Source organism: Vulpes vulpes, chromosome 13 (assembly GCF_048418805.1).
Source record: "Vulpes vulpes isolate BD-2025 chromosome 13, VulVul3, whole genome shotgun sequence".
NCBI classification, from domain to species: Eukaryota; Metazoa; Chordata; class Mammalia; order Carnivora; family Canidae; genus Vulpes; species Vulpes vulpes.
Genome location: NC_132792.1, coordinates 33367131 through 33387522, shown reverse-complemented (window position 1 = coordinate 33387522; position 20392 = coordinate 33367131). Strand labels below are relative to the sequence as shown.

Below are 20392 nucleotides of genomic sequence, written 5' to 3'. Positions count from 1 at the left end.
ATCTGGTGCACCTGGTCCCCAGAGTCCACCCCAGGAGCAAACTTGGGGCTCTCAGCTCTTTGACTAATACACGCCTGAACACCCAGGTCCTTTCCAATCACTTTTTGGATCCAGGAGTCAATTTTTGTTTTACCTAGGGTCCTTTCACTTGCAAATCAGGACACTTAAACTGTTTTAGGCCCAAAGTAGGCATTTATTACTTTGATAATGTAAAGTTGCACAGAATAGGGATAATGAAAAGTTCACAGTTGTGGGGGATAGAACTAGGGTATTTTCTCGAGCTTGGTCATTAGAATAATGACATTCCTTTAGTTCCATCTAGAAACAACTTAGGTAAGGACCTGGCCCCACCTGGATCACATGACTAACCCCGGGCCCAGATAGTGTGTTAGTGCTAACAGTCCTGAGAGAACCACATGGTGAGAGTGGGAGCAGCAGCTTCCACAAATAAGTGGCTCTTATTCCCAGAAGAAGGGACAGCAAAGCAGATAATATCCTTGATCACTCTTTGATTGCAATGACTCCACAGAACAGAAATCGTGCATAGACATTGGTATATTGAATTCTAGTGCCAGCTTCTTAGGTTCCAGATTTAGGAGTCCTCTAATTGTCAGATTTTTCTGCTGGGTGAGAATATATCTTGTGGGGCCACAGAGAAAAAAACAGATGATAAAAGCACCTTCTTGGGGAGTGAGGTTGTAGCAGAAGGTGGAGACAGTGTAGAAAAGCCAATGATGGAGAACGGAGAACAAGTTTACCAGGAAAATGTACTAAAATTATAGACAGTGCCGAGGTAGGTTCTATAAACTAAATGCTATAACCAAAATTCATGTTGAAACCAATTCCCAGGGTAATGATGTATGAAGGTGCGGCCTGTGTGAGGTGATTGGATCATGAATGGGATTAGTGCCCTTATAAGATTTTATTCATTTAAGAGAGAGAGTGCACAAGTGGGGGAGAGAGGCAGAGGGAGAAACAGACTCCCTCCCCACTGAGCAGGGAGCCTGATGATGACACATGGGGCTTGATCCCAGGACCTAATCATGACCTAAGCCAAAGTCAGACACTTAACCAATTGAGCAAGAATCACCAGACACTAATTCTGGTGCACCTATATCATGGACTTCCCAGCCTCCGGAAAGGTGAGAAACAAATGCCTTGTTTCAGCCACCCAAGCTATGGTAGTTTTTAATAGCTGCCCCAATGGACTAAGACAGTAAGTCACCATGGATTTATAGTAAATGGATCCAATTAGTCTTATATGCTTTTTTTTCTCTAGCAGCATTTGGTTGCTAGAGGGAAAATATGGAAAAAACTGTCATGTTTGTACCAAGGTGGGGAAATATCCTTGATTTTTCTATGTATGATAGAAATGCAGATGAGGACAGAGTTCAGAGTACTGGTAAAGAATGTTAGAACTAGTCATATGATGGACTGTGGAGTCTGAGCTGGATTTAAAGAAACATAGAGAAAGTCTCATGGATTTAGGTGAAGGTAGATGAGGGAGAGGACTGGGGATCCCATTTATGTCAAGGAACAGTGTGGAGGGAGGGAGAGAAAATTGAACAAAGTAATACCAATATGTATTTATCTGTATGTACAAATAGTATATACATTCTTTGATTAGGGTAGCCCCTGCACTTATAAAGACATACTCTTAAAAAGGACACAAACACACACAATGATGTAGCTATGATATAGTTTATTTCAACACAATAAACCAAAAAAGACAGCTATTTCTTTGGAAAACAAAACAAAACACAACACCCAATTCTAAATAGGCAGGTTTGGCTTGATTGACCATAATGTGTTTTAGCAAAAAGACTTAGGTACACTACATCCAATAAAGCTTCTCTATATACATAGCAGATATCAAGTAACTTTGCTAACTTACCATTTATTTGAAAAAATCAAAACATATTCATAAAAGAGTCAAATGCAAAAACAAAAGAGTCAAATGCATAAGTTAACAATCTTGTGAAGTACAAAAAAAAATCACTCTTTATCCTTCCATTTTCACCTATATTTTTCTTAACATAATTAAGCCCCATATTTGAAGGCTTAAATCCTTTCTTCCCAAGGCCCTAGGAATACCAAGTTTTCCTTCAAACTTGTAATTGTCTAAAAAGGAGGTTATTTAAATGGTAGGAGAAACAAAGATATACATATTTCACTTCTGTGCCATTCATACAGATTCTGCTGAGGAAGAGTTCCTGAGTTGGCTGCCAATTCACTCAATTTAGCTGAAAAACAATATTGATTATAGTACTAAACTGGCTTTCATGCATCCCATAAGCAGATTTCTTTACCACTGAAAATCAATTAGTGACATTTAGCTCTTAGCTTAATCTGTACAAATGCAATTTGGGAACTCCATGACACTGATGTTAGCATATTTAAATATAAAATGCAAATTTATGACTATTAAGTAATGTATTTAAATATGCAAATTGCTTTCTCAATACAATTGACCCTTGAACAACATGGGTTTGACCTGCACAGATCCACTTATGTGAGGATTTGTTTCAATAGAGGACAGTACTGTAAATGTATTTCCTCTTTCTTATGATTTTAATAACATTTTTTTCTCCAGATTCCTTTACTGTAAAATACAGTACATAATATATGTAACACACAAAATATGTGTTAATCAGCTGTGTTATTGGTAAGGCTTCTGGTCAACAGTAGGCTATTTGTAGTTAAGTTTTGGGGGAGTCAAAAGCTATATGTAAATTTCAACTGTGCAGGGTGGCTGGTGCCCCTAACTCGCGCACTGTTCAAGGCTCAACTCTAATCACTTTTCTATGAATAAAAAATAAAATGGCAAAAGAAACAGAAAAATTTGATGTTCCAAAACAAGACAACTAAGACATGACTCAAGCTTATATGTAAAAAAAAATTGTTTATTATCATACATAATTGAACAACAAAACAGCCTTGTCTGAAAGCACTGGATCAAACTATCTTCCCGAGTCTTTCCAAGTCATGATTCTACATATTACAATGAAATATTTTTAATAAGTGCAATCTGTCATGAACTACAAATTTTTATATTATTCCTAAATAATGAACTTAACTTTAACTACTATAGCAATGATTTAAATACATGTGCTGTTAAAAAAGAAGTTACAAACATACTCTGAATTTTTTTATCTGTAAGATAATATTAAAAAGAGATTCCACAACTGCTTCATTCCTTAAGAACTAAGAAGCAAAATACTGAACATAATAAATAAATATGCAACCTGGAGTCCTAGAAAAGGATATAGAACACCGAATATAATAACCCAGTGTATTAAAAATCCAGTATCAGTATTAAAACTTCTTCATCTCAATACAGTTACACTTATTGCTACTATAAATAAGCTGTATATTAAGGCACCTGTCATTACCTATGAAAAAGATCTGGATTCACAACAAAGGAAATATGCACTGAAAACTTTTTTCTTTCATTCTGGTATCATTACAGATATTATCAATATTAAATGTTCAGTTTTTGTATAGAAGTAGACACATCTTTAGAACATACTACCTGAATATAGTTAAATATTTTATGTAACACCTTAAAGTACCTAATACTTGAGTGAGGAAATAGGCAAAATCACATCAAGATGGATATAAAGGACTAAATACAAGAAAGATGATAATCTCTAAGAAAAAAGAATTCTGCTGTCATAGATATGTACTCCTGTCTACTGCAATGATATGAGCAGATCTTGGCCAAGTCATTTAACTTCTCTCAGCCTCACTCTCTCCCATCAGTAAAATGTCAATACTAGCTGCTCTGTCAAGTTCCTAAGGCTGTTGTGGGATCTTCTGAGTGGATGTAAAAACAGCTGGTCAAATGTGCAGCACTGAATGAGCTGAACAAATAATCAGCATTGTGATGGGCTGAGATATATCAGGTTTCTGGCATCCTCCCTAACAAAGTTATGACCTGCTCCTTTTGCACCCACTTGAGAACTCCCAGTTTTTGTTAATTAGATCATTGCTGAATGAATGGAGCAAAAATTTATGCAAAGTGAAAATCTCTAAATTCTAGGTTGCAGAATTTTTTTTTTGTTTTTGTTTTTGTTTTTTTTTTTTTGGTTGCAGAATTTTATAAGATAGTTTGCTGTTAAGTGGGGAAACCACACTTTGGGAGTTTGTGTTACCTCTGGACTCTTCCTAATGATAAAGATGGGCTCCCAGCCTTTCCTCAGTCTCCTCTGCAGAGACCTTTGTCTCCCTCACCATCTGCTATTGTACATGAGGCATAGTCCATTATTAGGACTGTTAAACCTTGTAGCAGCATAAAAGAGTTTGAAGAATATTAAAGCAGCACCACAAAGGTCAGTCTTGGGTACATTACTCAGCTTGGCACAAATATGAATGGTTCTGTAATCCCCACCGGGTCTCCTTAACTTAGTCTGCAACTCCTTCCTCTGAGTACAAAATGGTTCTAGGCCAGCTTTTTCCAAACTATGTTCTGAGCAATACCAGTTAGGTGAGATGTTAATTGGTGAAAAACAGATTTGTATTAAGTCTGGGATATGCAGGGGGAAATAAGCTTACGCATTGCATAATTTCTCTTTGATGTACTGACTATACATTCTAAAGAGAAAGGGAAGATAAACATTTCCCAGATTCTTCTGACCACAGAATCCCCCTTTTTTTTTCCCCTCCCACAAAATATCTAGAGGGGCTAACAACTCTTCAAATAATCTTTGGGAAATGCTATCCTAGCTAATTCACCTGGGCTTTAAATATTTCAGGGCTACATCTGGCAATAGTGATGATTTTGATTTCTAAAGGAGGAGAATCATTTTGCTTACAAGGTCAACTACCAGGATGGCCTCCTGAATTCCACTTCATAAGTATCCTCCCCAAAGCAACTAAGAACTAAATTTCCTTTACTACATGCTGACGAATTTAAATAAAGTATTCTCAAGTTAATGAGAATTATAATCTTTTAAATGAAATCTTTATATTCTCCCTCAAACATTAAAAATACAAAGATCTAATTCTAGATCTAAGGACCTAGAATCGCAATTACCTTGAGGACAGCGGGGCAGTTTATCACATCACCATAATTAACACTATTAATAAGTAGTAGTAGGGGTGGTGGTGGTGGTAATATTGGTAATTTTGTGGCTTAATCTTCATATCCATGTGATAAATTTAGGACCTACTATTATACTCATTTTAAAGATACACTGAGATTTAGGAATTTGACTGACTTGCCAAGAATCACACAAGTAGTAAGGGCAGAATGTCCAACTTATAACTGACCCCTCATATCATGCTCTTAACTGCTACATAGTATCATCTTATATTTTAGTGATGAAACAAAAAAATTAGAGTGTATTTATATAAATCCAACATGACTGAAATTTGGTTTTAGATTTCCTCTTGAGTAAACTTCTATTCCCTAAGGAGGTGCTTTACATGTTTTGTTGTTTTTTAAGCAAAGAAAAACACAGTTATTTACCAGTGATAGGTTTATATACACAAAGGGTTTTAAAAATCTGCATCCAAGGTGAAGACATTATCTGTAGTTTCTGCCATAACCGCAAAACGTTGATACTCTGCAACTCGTTTCTCAAAGAAATTGGTTTTCCCTTCTAAAGAAATGTTTTCCATAAAATCAAAGGGATTTTCTGCCTGGAAAACCTAAAAAGAAAAGAAATGTCATTTGACATTCTGAAGAAGCCAAATTAAACCCACAAGAAAAACAGAGAACTAACAAGCTCAGGTCTCCTAACACCTGTCTAGTCACCTATAGGATCCATTATTCCAGAAGGTCCTAGAGGCACTCAGGGCTGATAAATTCTGACAACTGAGATCATCTACTAACCTCCTTAAGAAATTATACTAGCATCTCTGGTATTCTAAGAAGTAGAAAGAAAACACATATTATTGCAGGAAGTGAAAGATTTAACACCAAACTAAAATATTTCTGCAGCTTGAGAGATCCAATACATCATAGATACTGCAGACCTTTTCACAGGTATAACCAATAGATGGATACATACTATCCACAGATGTTTCCAAACAAAATGTGGAACATATGTTGACAAGAAGCTTTTTTATTGCTTCTGAATACAAGAAGCAGACATGGTGATGAAGCTTGATAGAAAATCATGAAATATTTCAATGATCCATGAGGGGCAATAAAATAGGATTTTTGAATTTAGGAGTATTCCAGCATGGATTATGAACACCACAGACAAGAATATATTAAAATAACCCAAATTAGAAATGAGCAAAGGGTCTGAATAGACAAATACATATTTCTCTAAACAAGGCATACAAAGGCCAAGAAGCACATGAAAAAATGCTCAAAATCATTACTCAATAATGAGATGCAAATCAAGACCACAACAAGATACTATTTCAAACTTACTAGAATGGCTATAGTAAAAAAGACCACAAGTGTTGATGAAATTGTGAAGAAACTAAAACCCTCATACACTGCTGAATGTAAAATGGTGCAGTTGCTTTGAAAAATCACCTGGTATTTTCTCTAATAATTAACAATAGTTACTATATGACCCAGCAATTTCACTTGTAGTTATATTTCCAAAAGAAATGAAAACATCTGTCCACGCAAAAACTTATAAGTGAATGTTCATATTAGCATTATTCAAAAGAGCCAAAAAGTGGAAACTACTGAAAATGCCCATCAAATGATAAATGGATAAATAAAACTTGGTATAGTCAAGCAATGAAATATTATTCAACTATAAAAAGGAATAAAGTACTAATAAATATTATTCAGCTATAAAAAGGAATAAAGTACTCCTACAACATGAATGAACTCTGAAAACTTCCACTATGGAAAGAAGCCAGCCACAAAAATCCATACATTGTATGATTCCATTTATATGAAATGGGATAAATAGAATAGGCAAATCTAAAGAGACAGAAATTAGATTAGTGGTGCCTAGTGCTGAGGTGGGGGTGGGAGAAAGAAAGGAAAGTGATTGCTAATAGGTACAGAGTTTCTTTGTGGGGTGGTAAAAATATTCTAAAACAGATCATTGTGATAGTTGTACAACTCTGTGAATATACTAAAAACTACTGAATTGTACGTTTGTTAATAGGTAAACTGTATGTTCTAACTTATGCCTTAATAAAGCTTAATATATTAATAAAATGCATAGTATACATACATATGTAAATACACATATTTACATAGTAAAATACATATATATACACATACACACATATATACAATGTTTCAACAAAAGATTATATGCTGTGTGTGGTTGAGTCATAGAATTCAGTGACTTTGCCTGTCAGAGTGGAAATTTGAACTAGAAGGATATAGTGGAAAAAGCACTGAACCAATCATCTTTTAAAAAAAAAAAAATTTTGATCTATTTATTCATGAGAGACACAGAGAGAGAAGCAGAGACACAGGCAGAGGGAGAAGCAGGCTCCCTGCAGGGAGCCCGATGTGGGACTTGATCCCAGAACCCCAGGATCTCACCCTGAGCTGAGGCAGATGCTCAACCACTGAGCCACCCAGGCACCCTTGAACCAATCATTATAGCTTCACTGGATTTTAAAACCAGAGGCCTTCCAAAAAATCTGATTTAAATCATCCATGGCATGAGCAAGGTAACTAAGACCAGATTAAATTAAGTGCATGTATTTTTCACATAACTTGTATAATCCTAAAATTTGTATGGAACCACAAAAGGCCCCAAATAGCTAAAGCAATCTTGAGAAAGAAAAGCAAAGCTAGAAGTATCACAATCTCAGAATTCAAGATATACTAGAAAGCTATAGTAATCAAAACAATATGGTACTAGTACGAAAAAAAAAACCACATTGATTCATAGTACAGGAATGAGAGGTAAGACATAAACCCACGTTTATATGCTCAGTCTAAGACAAAAGAGGCAAGACTACACCATGAGGAAAGGATAGTCTTTCAATTAATGGTGCTGGGAAAATTGGACAGCTGCATGCAAAAGAATGAAACTAAACTACTTTCCTTCACCATACACAAAACTAAACTCAAAATGGATGAAAGACCTAAATGTGAAACCATAAAACTCCCTTAAAAAAAAAAGGGCAGTAATGTCTTAGAAATTGGCCTTTAGCAACATATATATGTCTCCTTAGGCAAGGGAAACAAAAGCAAAAATAAACTATCATGACTACAGCAGAGGAGACCATCAACAAAGCAAAAAGGCAACCTACAGAATGAGAGAAAATATTTGCAAATATTTTATATATGTGATAATCCAGTAAGAAGTTAGTATACAAAATATGTGAAGAACGTACACAAGTCAATAACAAAACAACGTATCACCTGGTTGAAAAAATGGGCTGAAGGGGAAAAAATGGGCAGAGAAGCTAAAGACACTTTTCCAAAGAAGATATCAGATGACCAACCAACACATGAAAAAATGTTCAACATCACTAATTATCAAGGAAATGCAGAACAAAACCACAATGAGATATCATCTCACACATGTCAGAATATCTAGTACTAAAAAGACAAGAAATAACAAGCTCTGGTGAAGATGTGGAGAAAAAAAGAACCCTCACGCACTGTTGCTGGAAAATGTAAGTTGGTGTGGCCACTGTGGAAAACCATATGGAGGTTCCTCAAAAACATAAAAACAGAAATACCATATAATCCCATAATTCTACTACTGGGACTGAGTATTTATCCAAAGAAAACAAAAACAAATTTGAAAAGATACATGCACCCTTATGTTCTTTGCATCATTATATACAGCAGCAATAGATGTGTGAATTGATCTCAAGCATTCATCAATAGATGAACAGATAAAGATATAATATGTATGTACACACACACACACACACACACTGAAATACTACTCAGCATAAAAAAGAATGAGATCTTGCAATTTATGACAACATGGATGGACCTAGAGGGAATCATCATAAGTGGAATAAGTCAGAGAAAGACAAATACCATATGATTTCACCTCTATGTGGAATTTTAAAAAATAAAACATATGAACAAAAAACAAAACAAAAAAAAAAAACAGAAACAGGCTCATAAACACAGAGAACAAATTGGTGATGGCCAGAGGGGAGGAGGTTGAGGATGGGCCAAATATATGAAGGGAATTACAGGTACAAACTTATAGTTATAAAATAAATCAGTCCTGGAGATGAAAAATACAGCATAGGAAATATAATCAATAACATTGTAATAACGTTGTATGGTGACAGGGTGGTGACTACACTTATCATGGTGAACACTGAATAATGTATAGAATTGTCAAGTCAGTTGCACACCTGAAACTAGTATCACATTGTATGCCAACTACATTTCAATAATACCAAAAAATAAAGTGGCTTATTTTTGACACATGGAAATACTCAAATATTTGTTGACTAATCCCAAACTAAAAAAGAAGTAGAAAACATCATTAATGTGGCTCCTACTTAGAACTGTATAAATGACAACCATTTGCTAATTTAAGTAATCTCTTATTTTATCAAAAACTATCCTTATAAGAACCATTCTTTTTCTAGCTCTTGAGTTCAAAGTGTAGTTTATGTCTGTTAAACTGTCTTATTTTTTAAACTATACATTCAAGGGCTAGGTTTTCCTTTGAGAACCTAGCTGGCTGCATTCCACAAGTTTTGATATATATAATAATCTTGTTATTTAGTTCATATTCTATTACTTTATATTTTCACTCTAGTCTCATTTTAAGATAGCTTCTCAATTCCTAAGTAGACAGAACTTTTGGCAATCTTTCATCTTAATTTCTAATTTTACTGCATTAAAATCTAAAGGGTCTGTATAATTTCTGCTTTTTGGAATTTATTGATATGTTGAAGGCTTGTAGAACAATGATGTTTCATACTATGTTTAGATTTTCTTCTATAGGCAGGATGTTTTATAGATCTACAGTGAACAAGTTCCCAAAGGGAAAACTATACTGAGGAGTCCACAGTTTTTCAATAAGCAGGAGAACATGGATGTACCAGTGTGAGAATATGGTGGTAGGTTATAGGATAGTGAGTTCCCTTTAAGGTTCAACTGAGCAAATTAATTTTCCTGTAACAAACATATTAGTATAACAAACACAATTTTAAAAAATATAGAGTTTATAAATTTAAGAGATCATAGTAATACAGTTGTAATCTTGATTTATCCATTATCAGTAAACACAGAGGATTTTATAACTAAAATAATAAAATATGGTTCATCTTACAAAAAACCTTTGCCATATCTGACTTTTTCATGATAGTATTTCTGTGGTCACCAGAATATAAATGCATTACTGAGAAAGGAAATGATTACTCCAGCATCATGAATTTCATAAGGCTCCTCATTAAGTACAATTTAAACTTACATTTCCATGCTAAGAAGTTAAAACCTATAATTTCTAATTACCATCATATACACAGTACACAGTAATGTTCTATGAATGTTCCACTTACGGTGAATACAACATGACCACTTAGTGTGCATTTACTGTATGTCTGATACTATTTGAAGTGCTTTAAGTACACCAACTCATCAATAATCCTTTGTGATAAGTAGTATTATTATCATCTCCCTTTCATGGATGAGGAAATGGGGATAAGAGGTTAAGAAACTTGCTTAAGAAACTTGCTCATCTTTTTAGAAAGTAGCAGAACCAGGATTCAAACTCAGGTAGACTGGCTGCAGCCTACATTTGTTATGTGAGAAACACATCTCTTTATGAAACTCAGGTATATTATCTCTGAGAAACAAAATTAAAAATAAAAGACAACTGAGTTTAAAGGGTCAAATTATGACAGTTAATGTCTTCATAATAACTATTCATATTTAGAAGTATTAATGTTCAGGGGTGCCTGGGTGGCTCAGTCGGTTGTGTCTGACTCTTGGCTTCAGGCTCAGGTTGGGATCTCAGGGTTGTGAGGTTGAGCCCTGAGTGAGACTCTGTGCTCAGTGTGGAGTCAACTTAAGATTTTTACTCCCTCTCTGTCTGTCCCTCCCCACCAACTTCTCTCTCTCTCTCTCTAAAATAAATAAATAAATATTTTAAAAATTTAAAATAAAAGTATTAATTAAGATGGATTAATCTCATTAAACAAATAAAAGATAAACAGGCCTTAAAAAAATAACTAATGCTGGGAACCTGGGTGGTTCAGTCAGTTAAGCAGGTGACTTTTTTTTTTTTAATTTTTATTTATTTATGATAGTCACACAGAGAGAGAGAGGCAGAGACATAGGCAGAGGGAGAAGCAGGCTCCATGCACCGGGAGCCCAATGTGGGACTCGATCCCGGGTCTCCAGGATCGCACCCTGGGCCAAAGGCAGGCGCCAAACCGCTGTGCCACCCAGGGATCCCTAAGCAGTTGACTCTTAATTTCAGCTCAGGTCACAATCTCAGGATCCTGGAATCAAGCTCTATGCTAGGCTCCACGCTCAGCAGGGAGTCTGCTTCAGGATTCTCTCTTCCTTTCCCTTTGTCTTTCCCCCTGCTCATGCTCATGCTCTCTCTTTTCCTCTCTAAAATAAATAACTTTAAAAAATATTAACATAAAAGTCATAAAACAGACCCATGGGGATTTATGAGGGTAAACATATATATACATATTAAATTCAATTTACTCAAAGATAATCCTACTAAATGCCTATAATTATGAGTAATTTATTGAGCTTATTAATTTTAAGATTTATCAGCCTCCTACTTCTGTTACGAATTTCAAGTTTCAAAGGATTTCACAAAACCAATTTGTTCATGCAAACCAAGGCTGTCACAGACATTTTTTAAAAATATTTTATTTATTTATATTTGAGGGAGAGAGAAAGCACACACAAACTGGTGGGAGGGGCAAAGGGAGCGGGAGGAAGCCCCCATGTTGGGTTCAATCCCAGGATCATGACCTGAGCTGAAGGCAGACACTTAACCAACTGAGCCACCCAGGTATCCCTGTCACAGACATTTTATTTTATTTTTTTAAATATTTTTTTATTTTTATTTATTTTTTTTAAGATTTTTTAAAAGATTTTATTTATTTATTCATAGATACAGAGAAAGAGAGGCAGAGACACAGACAGAGGGAGAAGCAGGCTCCATGCAGGGAGCCCGATGTGGGACTCGATCCCGGGTCTCCAGGATCACACCCCAGGCTGCAGGCGGCGCCAAAACGCTGCGCCATCGGGGCTGCCCTTTTTTAAAGATTTTTATTTATTTATTCATAGAGACACACACAGAGAGAGAGGCAGAGACAGGCAGAGAGAGAGAGGCAGAGACACAGGCAGAGGGAGAAGCAGGCTCCATGCAGGGAGCCCGACGTGGGACTCGATCCCGGGTCTCCAGGATCACGCCCTGGGCTGCGGCGGCGATAAACCGCTGTGTCACCGGGGCTGCCCTGTCACGGACATTTTAAAAGTAGACTGGTGTGCTACAAATGCTTTCAATGAAATATAATCTTTAGTAGCTTTGCTTGCTATAGTCTTAGCTAGCAGTAATACATTTTTAAACACCTTACCTTTGAGAATCCAAGTTCCACAAGTAATCTGTCAGCTACAAACTCAATATACTGTTTCATCAAAACACAATTCATTCCAATGAGGCCAACTGGCAAGGCTTCCGTTAAAAACTCCTGAGATATGAACAAAAACAAAATAAAATACAGGGACAGAACAGAAATGCATATTTTCCAAATAAAAACAGGGTTTTAGTTTTTTAGTCTTCTAAGTCCCTGAGAAAAGTATACTAGGATAAATTCTTTCAACATGGCAATGTCCATTTGTTTAAAAATGTTTGGGGGTATTACTATTCACAGTATTTCACATTCTCAAGTTGCGTAAGTAAGTTGAAACTAACAAATTACTGGTATTTTATACAATGGCATTATAGGACCTTAATTCATAGACTTTCTCCATAGAAAAAAGGGGATACTTTGTTCTGAAATATATGGAAAAAGATTCACCAAAGATGAACATGATTATGGAAGGGAAAGAGTGAAACACAATTAACAAAGAAAATGAAAAAATAAAAGTGAATCAGAGGGTTGGGAGATAAACTGAGCTCCAACTATATTGAAAGACAGTGGTAAAGTGTTAAGAGGGGAAAAATAAAAACATTAGCTATCTGGATTTAGTTCTCAAAATGATTAAAATACCAAAATGCATTTTATGCATTTTCTCCTTCCCAACATGAAAACCATGGCTATCAAACTAGATAGTATTTTTTTTAAAAAAAGAGTTTAGATTTTTACATTATATAAATTGTTTTACTATTCACTAATTCATTGATTTACTAATTCTATAAACATTTAATGCATGCTTCAAGCTAGGTATCTTGCTCGGTTTTGAAAATACAAAACAAACAAGAAACCGCTCTTCAGTACTGAAAATCTAAAAGCAAGGAAGCAAACTAACATAATTATTTGCTGTGGCTGTAGAATGTGTCAGATCAATGAGACAGAAAAAAATCCTGAAATAGATTTTTGTATATATAAAACTCTTAACATTTACTTACAAACAAAATTATAAACTGACATAATAATTGCAATGCATCATCTGTTGGTACTGTCAGATTGACTATATAAAATTGCTGGTACTTGCTTTGACCTACAAGTGGCAATTTCCTATGAGTCAACCCCATACACTAATGGCATAAACATATGAGAAAAAGAGATGTGCTAATCATATATGCTTCCCTGCTTACCTGCTCAATTTCAACAGCATTAACAATGATCTCCCTGACCCTTTCTTCTGAAGGTTTATTTACTAAGTATTGAAACATCAGGCAAGCAAAGTCACAGTGAAGCCCCTAAAACAGAAGAAAAATACCATTGTTGAAGAATGTTTAATCACCTAGTTTCACACCTGTCATGTGTCAGGCGTCATATAAAGAAGGCTCTAGGAATGCAACAGAATTTCTGGAAGATAGAGGAGGGATTCATAGTACCAGGAACTACTTCCTTTCAAATCTCATTAAAATGCCAATTATAATAACCTATGATGAAAATTTTTCAGTGCCAGTAAATCTTAATTCGTCAATGTGAAAGATGAATTAATTAACAAGAAGAACAACAACTACAAATCTGCAACCAAAGTCATTTTGGAAAGGAGAACAAAGAAAGAGCTGAAATGAAAATTCATTCATTTCTAATGTCTAAAAAAACTAAGTGACTGAAAACGATGTGTTTAAAGAAAAGGTGAAACTGATTCAGAGATATCAAAAAGACAACATGTTTATTAAATAAGAATGACTCAAGATAAAAATAAATTCAGTGCAATGAAAATGAAAAGAATGAAGAAAGCCATTGGAAGCTGTACAAAACAGAAATGACGCTGCTGATAACCAAAGAAGAAAATAAACTTGTGACCTACCTGTAGAACAGAATGGTTACACAAATGCAAGAAATGGGTTAGAGCTTTACATAATTAGAGCACAGAGCAAGAAGATCCAATCTACAATTACCAGGATTCTAAAACACAGAACAGACAGTATAAAGCTAAAAACAATAGAATTACAAAGTCAAAACAAAGAAAGAGGCCAGAGACAGAGGAAGATGATGCAGTGCCAAACAAAATTAAGCTAGAGACTATAAAATGAAGCAAGGCAGAGTCAATGAACATTTCTAAGCTACAAAGAAAAAAAAAATTTTTTGTAAGCCACCAGGGTGACAAGGATGAAGGAATGTGCACCTTACAGGTTTACAAATAAGAGTTTGCTTGGGTTTTTTCTAAATAAATCAACAAAAACCAAAGACAAATGAAAGACAAGACTCAAATCAAAGGCTGTATTCCAAGGATTATTTACTTACTTATTCCCAGAAGCAGCATCAGAAAAAGAACCTTTTTGAACAGCTAATATTAAGCAGATTTGTTAGGCAAACATTCTTCCCAGACTGGACTCAAGAGGATACTTCAGATTACCAAAGGCTGAATTTCAAATAAACTGTGAAAGCTGTTAAAGTGTTGATTAGAACTGACAGCGAGCCACATATTACAGAGTAAATCAAAGGTAGGCACTCATATTGCTAAATCAGTAAGTGAATAAAATTAATTTTGAAGTTTAAAGCAAGTCCAATCAAAACCTCAATAGCATTGTTTTTAGTTAAAAGAATATGAGACTAGAACTTGATTATTTGAACAACTAAAAAGGAAGGATAAATTAAGTAATGTGACAGAGGTGCCAATTATCACTACAATGGCAACCATATCACAAAATATAAATGTATAAAATTAACATGTTATATATCTTAAATTTGCCAAATGTATGTCTTTTTTTGTATGTATGTCAAATGTATTTCTTTTTGTTTTAATAATAAATTTATTTTTTATTGGTGTTCAATTTGCCAACATACAGAATAACACGAAGTGCTCAACCCGTCAAGTGCCCCCCTCAGTGCCTGTCACCCATTCACCCCCACCCCCCGCCCTCTCCCCATCCACCACTCCTAGTTCGTTTCCCAGAGTTAGGAGTCTTTATGTTCTGTCTCCCTTTCTGATATTTCCTACCCATTTCTTCTCCCTTCCCTTCTATTCCCTTTCACTATTATTTATATTCCCCAAATGAATGAGGACATACAATGTTTGTCCTTCTCCGATTGACTTATTTGACTCAGCATAATACCCTGCAGTTCCATCCACGTTGAAGCAAATGGTGGGTATTTGTCATTTCTAATGGCTGAGTAACATCCCATTGTATACATAGACCACATCTTTATCCATTCATCTTTCGATGGACACTGAGGCTCCTTCCAGTTTGGCTATTGTGGACATTGCTGCTAGAAACATTGGGGTGCAGGTGTCCTGGCGTTTCATTGCATCTGAATCTTTGGGGTAAATCCCCAGCAGTGCAATTGCTGGGTCGTAGGGCAGGTCTATTTTTAACTCTTTGAGGAACCTCCACACAGTTTTCCAGAGTGGCTGCACCATTTCACATTCCCACCAACAGTGTAAGAGGGTTCCCTTTTCTCCACATCCTCTCCAATATTTGTCGTTTCCTGCCTTGTTAATTTGCCCCATTCTCACTGGTGTGAGGTGGTATCTCATTGTGGTTTTGATTTGTATTTCCCTGATGGCAAGTGATGCAGAGCATTTTCTCATGTGCGTGTTGGCCATGTCTATGTCTTCCTCTGTGAGATTTCTGTTCATGTCTTTTGCCCATTTTATGATTGGATTGTTTCTTTGCTGTTGAGTTTATTTATTTATTTATTTATTTTGCTGTTGAGTTTAATAAGTTCTTTATAGATCTTGGAAACTAGCCCTTTATCTGATACGTCATTTGCAAATATCTTCTCCCATTCTGTAGGTTGTCTTTTAGTTTTGTTGACTGTATCCTTTGCTGTGCAAAAGCTTCTTATCTTGATGAAGTCCCAATAGTTCATTTTTGCTTTTATTTCTTTTGCCTTCGTGGCTGTATCTTGCAAGAAGTTACTGTGGCCGAGTTCAAAAAGGGTGTTGCCTGTGTTCTCCTCTAGGATTTTGATGGAATATTGTCTCACATTTAGATCTTTCATCCATTTTGAGTTTATCTTTGTGTCTGGTGCAAGAGAGTGGTCCAGTTTCATTCTTCTGCATGTGGATGCCCAATTTTCCCAGCACCATTTATTGAAGAGACTGTCTTTCTTCTAGTGGATAGTCTTTCCTCCTTTATCGAATATTAGTTGACCATAAACTTGAGGGTCCACTTCTGGATTCTCTATTCTGTTCCATTGATCTATGTGTCTGTTTTTGTCCCAGTACCACATTGTCTTGATGACCACAGCTTTGTAGTACAACCTGAAATCTGGCATTGTGATGCCCTCAGCTATGGTTTTCTTTTTAAAAATTCCCCTGGCTATTCGGGGTCTTTTCTGATTCCACACAAATCTTAAAATAATTTGTTCTAACTCTCTGAAGAAAGTCCATGGTATTTTGATAGGGATTGCATTAAATGTGTAAATTGCCCTGGGTAACACTGACATTTTCACAATATTAATTCTGCCAATCCATGAGCATGGAATATTTTTCCATCTCTTTGTGTCTTCCTCAATTTCTTTCAGAAGTGTTCTATAGTTTTTAGGGTATAGATCCTTTACCTCTTTGGTTAGGTTTATTCCTAGGTATCTTATGCTTTTGGGTGCAATTGTAAATGGGATTGACTCCTTAATTTCCCTTTCTTCAGTCTCACTGTTAGTATATAGAAATGCCACTGACTTCTGGGCATTGATTTTGTATCCTGCCACGATGCCAAATTGCTGTATGAGTTCTAGCAATCTTGGGGTGGAGGCTTTTGGGTTTTCTATGTAGAGTATCATGTCATCGACGAAGAGGGAGAGTTTGACTTCTTCTTTGCCAATTCGAGTGCCTTTAATGTCTTTTTGTTGTCTGATTGCTGAGGCTAGGACTTCCAGTACTATGTTGAATAGCAGTGGTGAGAGTGGACATCCCTGTCTTGTTCCTGATCTTAGGGGAAAGGCTCCCAGTGCTTCCCCATTGAGAATGATATTTGCTGTGGGCTTTTCGTAGATGGCTTTTAAGATGTTGAGGAAAGTTCCCTCTATCCCTACACTCTGAAGAGTTTTGATCAGGAATGGATGCTGTATTTTGTCAAATGCTTTCTCTGCATCTAATGAGAGGATCATTTGGTTCTTGGTTTTTCTCTTGCTGATATGATGAATCACACTGATTGTTTTACAAGTGTTGAACCAGCCTTGTGTCCCGGGAATAAATCCTACTTGGTCATGGAGCATAATTTTCTTAATGTACTGTTGGATCCTATTGGCTAGTATCTTTTTGAGAATTTTTGCATCCATGTTCATCAGGGATATTGGTCTATAATTCTCCTTTTTGGTGGGGTCTTTGGTTTTGGAATTAAGGTGATGCTGGCCTCATAGAACAAATTTGGAAGTACTCCATCTCTTTCTTTCCAAACAGCTTTAGTAGAATAGATATGGTTTCTTCTTTAAACATTTGATAGAATTCCCCAGGGAAGCCATCTGGCCCTGGACTTTTGTGTCTTGGGAGGTTTTTGATGACTGCTTCGATTTTCTCCCTGGTTATTGGCCTATTCAGGTTTTCTATTTCTTCCTGCTCCAGTTTTGGTAGTTTGTGGCTTTCCAGAAATGCGTCCATTTCTTCTAGATTGCCTAATGTATTGGCGTATAGCTGTTCATAATGTTTTTAAAATCGTTTGTATTTCCTTGGTGTTGGTAGTGATCTCTCCTTTCTCATTCATGATTTTATTAATTTGAGCCTTCTCTCTCTTCTTTTTAATAAGGCTGGCTAATGGTTTATCTATCTTATTAATTCTTTCAAAGAACCAACTCCTGGTTTTGTTGATCTGTTCCACAGTTCTTCTGGTCTCGATTTCGTTGAGTTCTGCTCGAATCTTTATTAACTCTCTTCTTCTGCTGGGTGTAGGATCTATTTGCTGTTTTTTCTCTAGCTCCTTTAGGTGTAAGGTTAGCTTTTGTATTTGAGTTCTTTCCAGTTTTTGAATGGATGCTTGTATTGTGATGTATTTCCCCCTCAGGACTGCTTTTGCTGCACCCCAAAGATTTTGAACAGTTGTATCTTCATTCTCATTAGTTTCCATGAATCTTTTTAATTCTTCCTTAATTTCCTGGTTGACCCTTTCATCTTTTAGCAGGATGGTCCTTAACCTCCACGTGTTTGAAGTCCTTCCAAACTTCTTGTTGTGATTTAGTTCTAATTTCAAGGCATTATGGTCTGAGAATATACAGGGGACTATCCCGATCTTTTGGTATTGGTTCAGACCCGATTTGTGACCCAGTATGTGGTCTATTCTGGAGAAAGTTCCATGTGCACTTGAGAAGAATGTGTTGTATTCAGTTGAGTTTGGATGTAAAGTTCCATAGATATCTGTGAAATCCATCTGGTTCAGTGTATCATTTAAAGCTCTCGTTTCTTTAGAGATGTTGTGTTTAGAAGACCTATCGAGTGTAGAAAGCGCTAAATCGAAGTCACCAAGTATAAGTGTTTTATTATCTAAGTATTTCTTCACTTTGGTTATTAATTGATTGATATATTTGGCAGCTCCCACATTTGGGACATATATATTGAGGATTGTTAAGTCCTCTTGTTGGATAGATCCTTTAAGTGTGATATAGTGTCCCTCTTCATCTCTCACTACAGTCTTCGGGGTAAATTTTAGTTTATCTGATATAAGGATGGCTACCCCTGCTTTCTTTTGAGGACCATTTGAATGGTAAATGGTTCTCCAACCTTTTATTTTCAGGCTGTAGGTGTCCTTCTGTCTAAAATGAGTCTCTTGTAGACAGCAAATAGATGGGTCCTGCTTTTTTATCCAGTCTGAAACCCTGCGCCTTTTGATGGGGTCATTAAGCCCATTCACGTTCAGAGTTACTATTGAAAGATATGAGTTTAGTGTCATCATATCTATTCAGTCCTTGTTTTTGTGGATTGTTCCACTGGATTTCTTCTTAAAGGGGAATTTTAAGAGTCCCCCTTAAAATTTCTTGCAGAGCTGGTTTGAAGGTCACATATTCTTTCAGTTCCTGCCTGTCTTGGAAGCTCTTTATCTCTCCTTCCATTCTGAATGAGAGCCTTGCTGGATAAAGTATTCTGGGTTGCATGTTTTTCTCATTTAGGACCCTGAATATATCCTGCCAGCCCTTTCTGGCCTGCTAGGTCTCTGTGGAGAGGTCTGCTGTTACCCTAATACTCCTCCCCATAAAAGTCAGGGATTTCTTATCTCTTGCTGCTTTAAGGATCTTCTCTTTATCTTTGGAATTTGCAAGCTTCACTATTAAATGTCGAGGGGTTGAACGGTTTTTATTGATTTGGGGGGGGATCTCTCTATTTCCTGGATCTGAATACCTGTTTCCCTTCCCAGATTAGGAAAGTTTTCAGCTAGGATTTGTTCCAATACATATTCTGGACCTCTGGCCCTTTCGGCGCCCTCAGGAACCCCAATTAAACATAGCTTTTTCTTCCTCAGGCTGTCATTTATTGCCCTTAATCTATCCTCATGGTCTTTTGTCTCTTTTTTCCTCAGTTTCCCTCTTTGCCATCAACGTGTCTTCTATGTCACTCACTCGTTCTTCCACCTCATTAACCCTCGTCGTTAGGACTTCTAGTTTGGATTGCATATCATTCAATTGATTTTTAATTTCTGCCTGATTAGATCTAAATTCTGCAGTCATGAAGTCTCTTGAGTCCTTTATGCTTTTTTCTAGAGCCACCAGTAGCTGTATAATAGTGCTTCTGAATTGGCTTTCTGACATTGAATTGTAATCCAAATTTTGTAATTCTGTGGGAGAGAGGACTGTTTCTGATTCTTTCTTTTGAGGTGAGGTTTTCCTTCTAGTCATTTTGCAGAGTGGCCAAAAACAAGTTGTATTGGGAAAAGGAGAAAAAGAGAGGAGAGAAAGAAGGAAAGAAAAGAGAAAAAGAAAAAAGAAAAAAGGAAGAAAAAAGGAGAAG

General features: G+C 36.2%; 1 protein-coding gene across 2 annotated transcripts in view; it reads right to left on the bottom strand.

The window, feature by feature from the left end:
* Nucleotides 1-1685: 1685 nt before the first annotated feature.
* The window catches only part of RRM2B (ribonucleotide reductase regulatory TP53 inducible subunit M2B), a 43479-nt gene continuing 24772 nt past the window's right edge, over nt 1686-20392 (bottom strand). For both annotated transcript variants that reach the window (XM_025994788.2, XM_025994789.2), the window contains exons 7-9: nt 13656-13760; nt 12472-12585; nt 1686-5652 (exon numbers count right to left, since the gene is read on the bottom strand). In XM_025994788.2, coding sequence (XP_025850573.1) covers nt 5500-5652; nt 12472-12585; nt 13656-13760 — 372 coding nt within the window. In that variant the 3' untranslated portion in view covers nt 1686-5499. The remainder of the gene's footprint in view (nt 5653-12471; nt 12586-13655; nt 13761-20392) is intronic.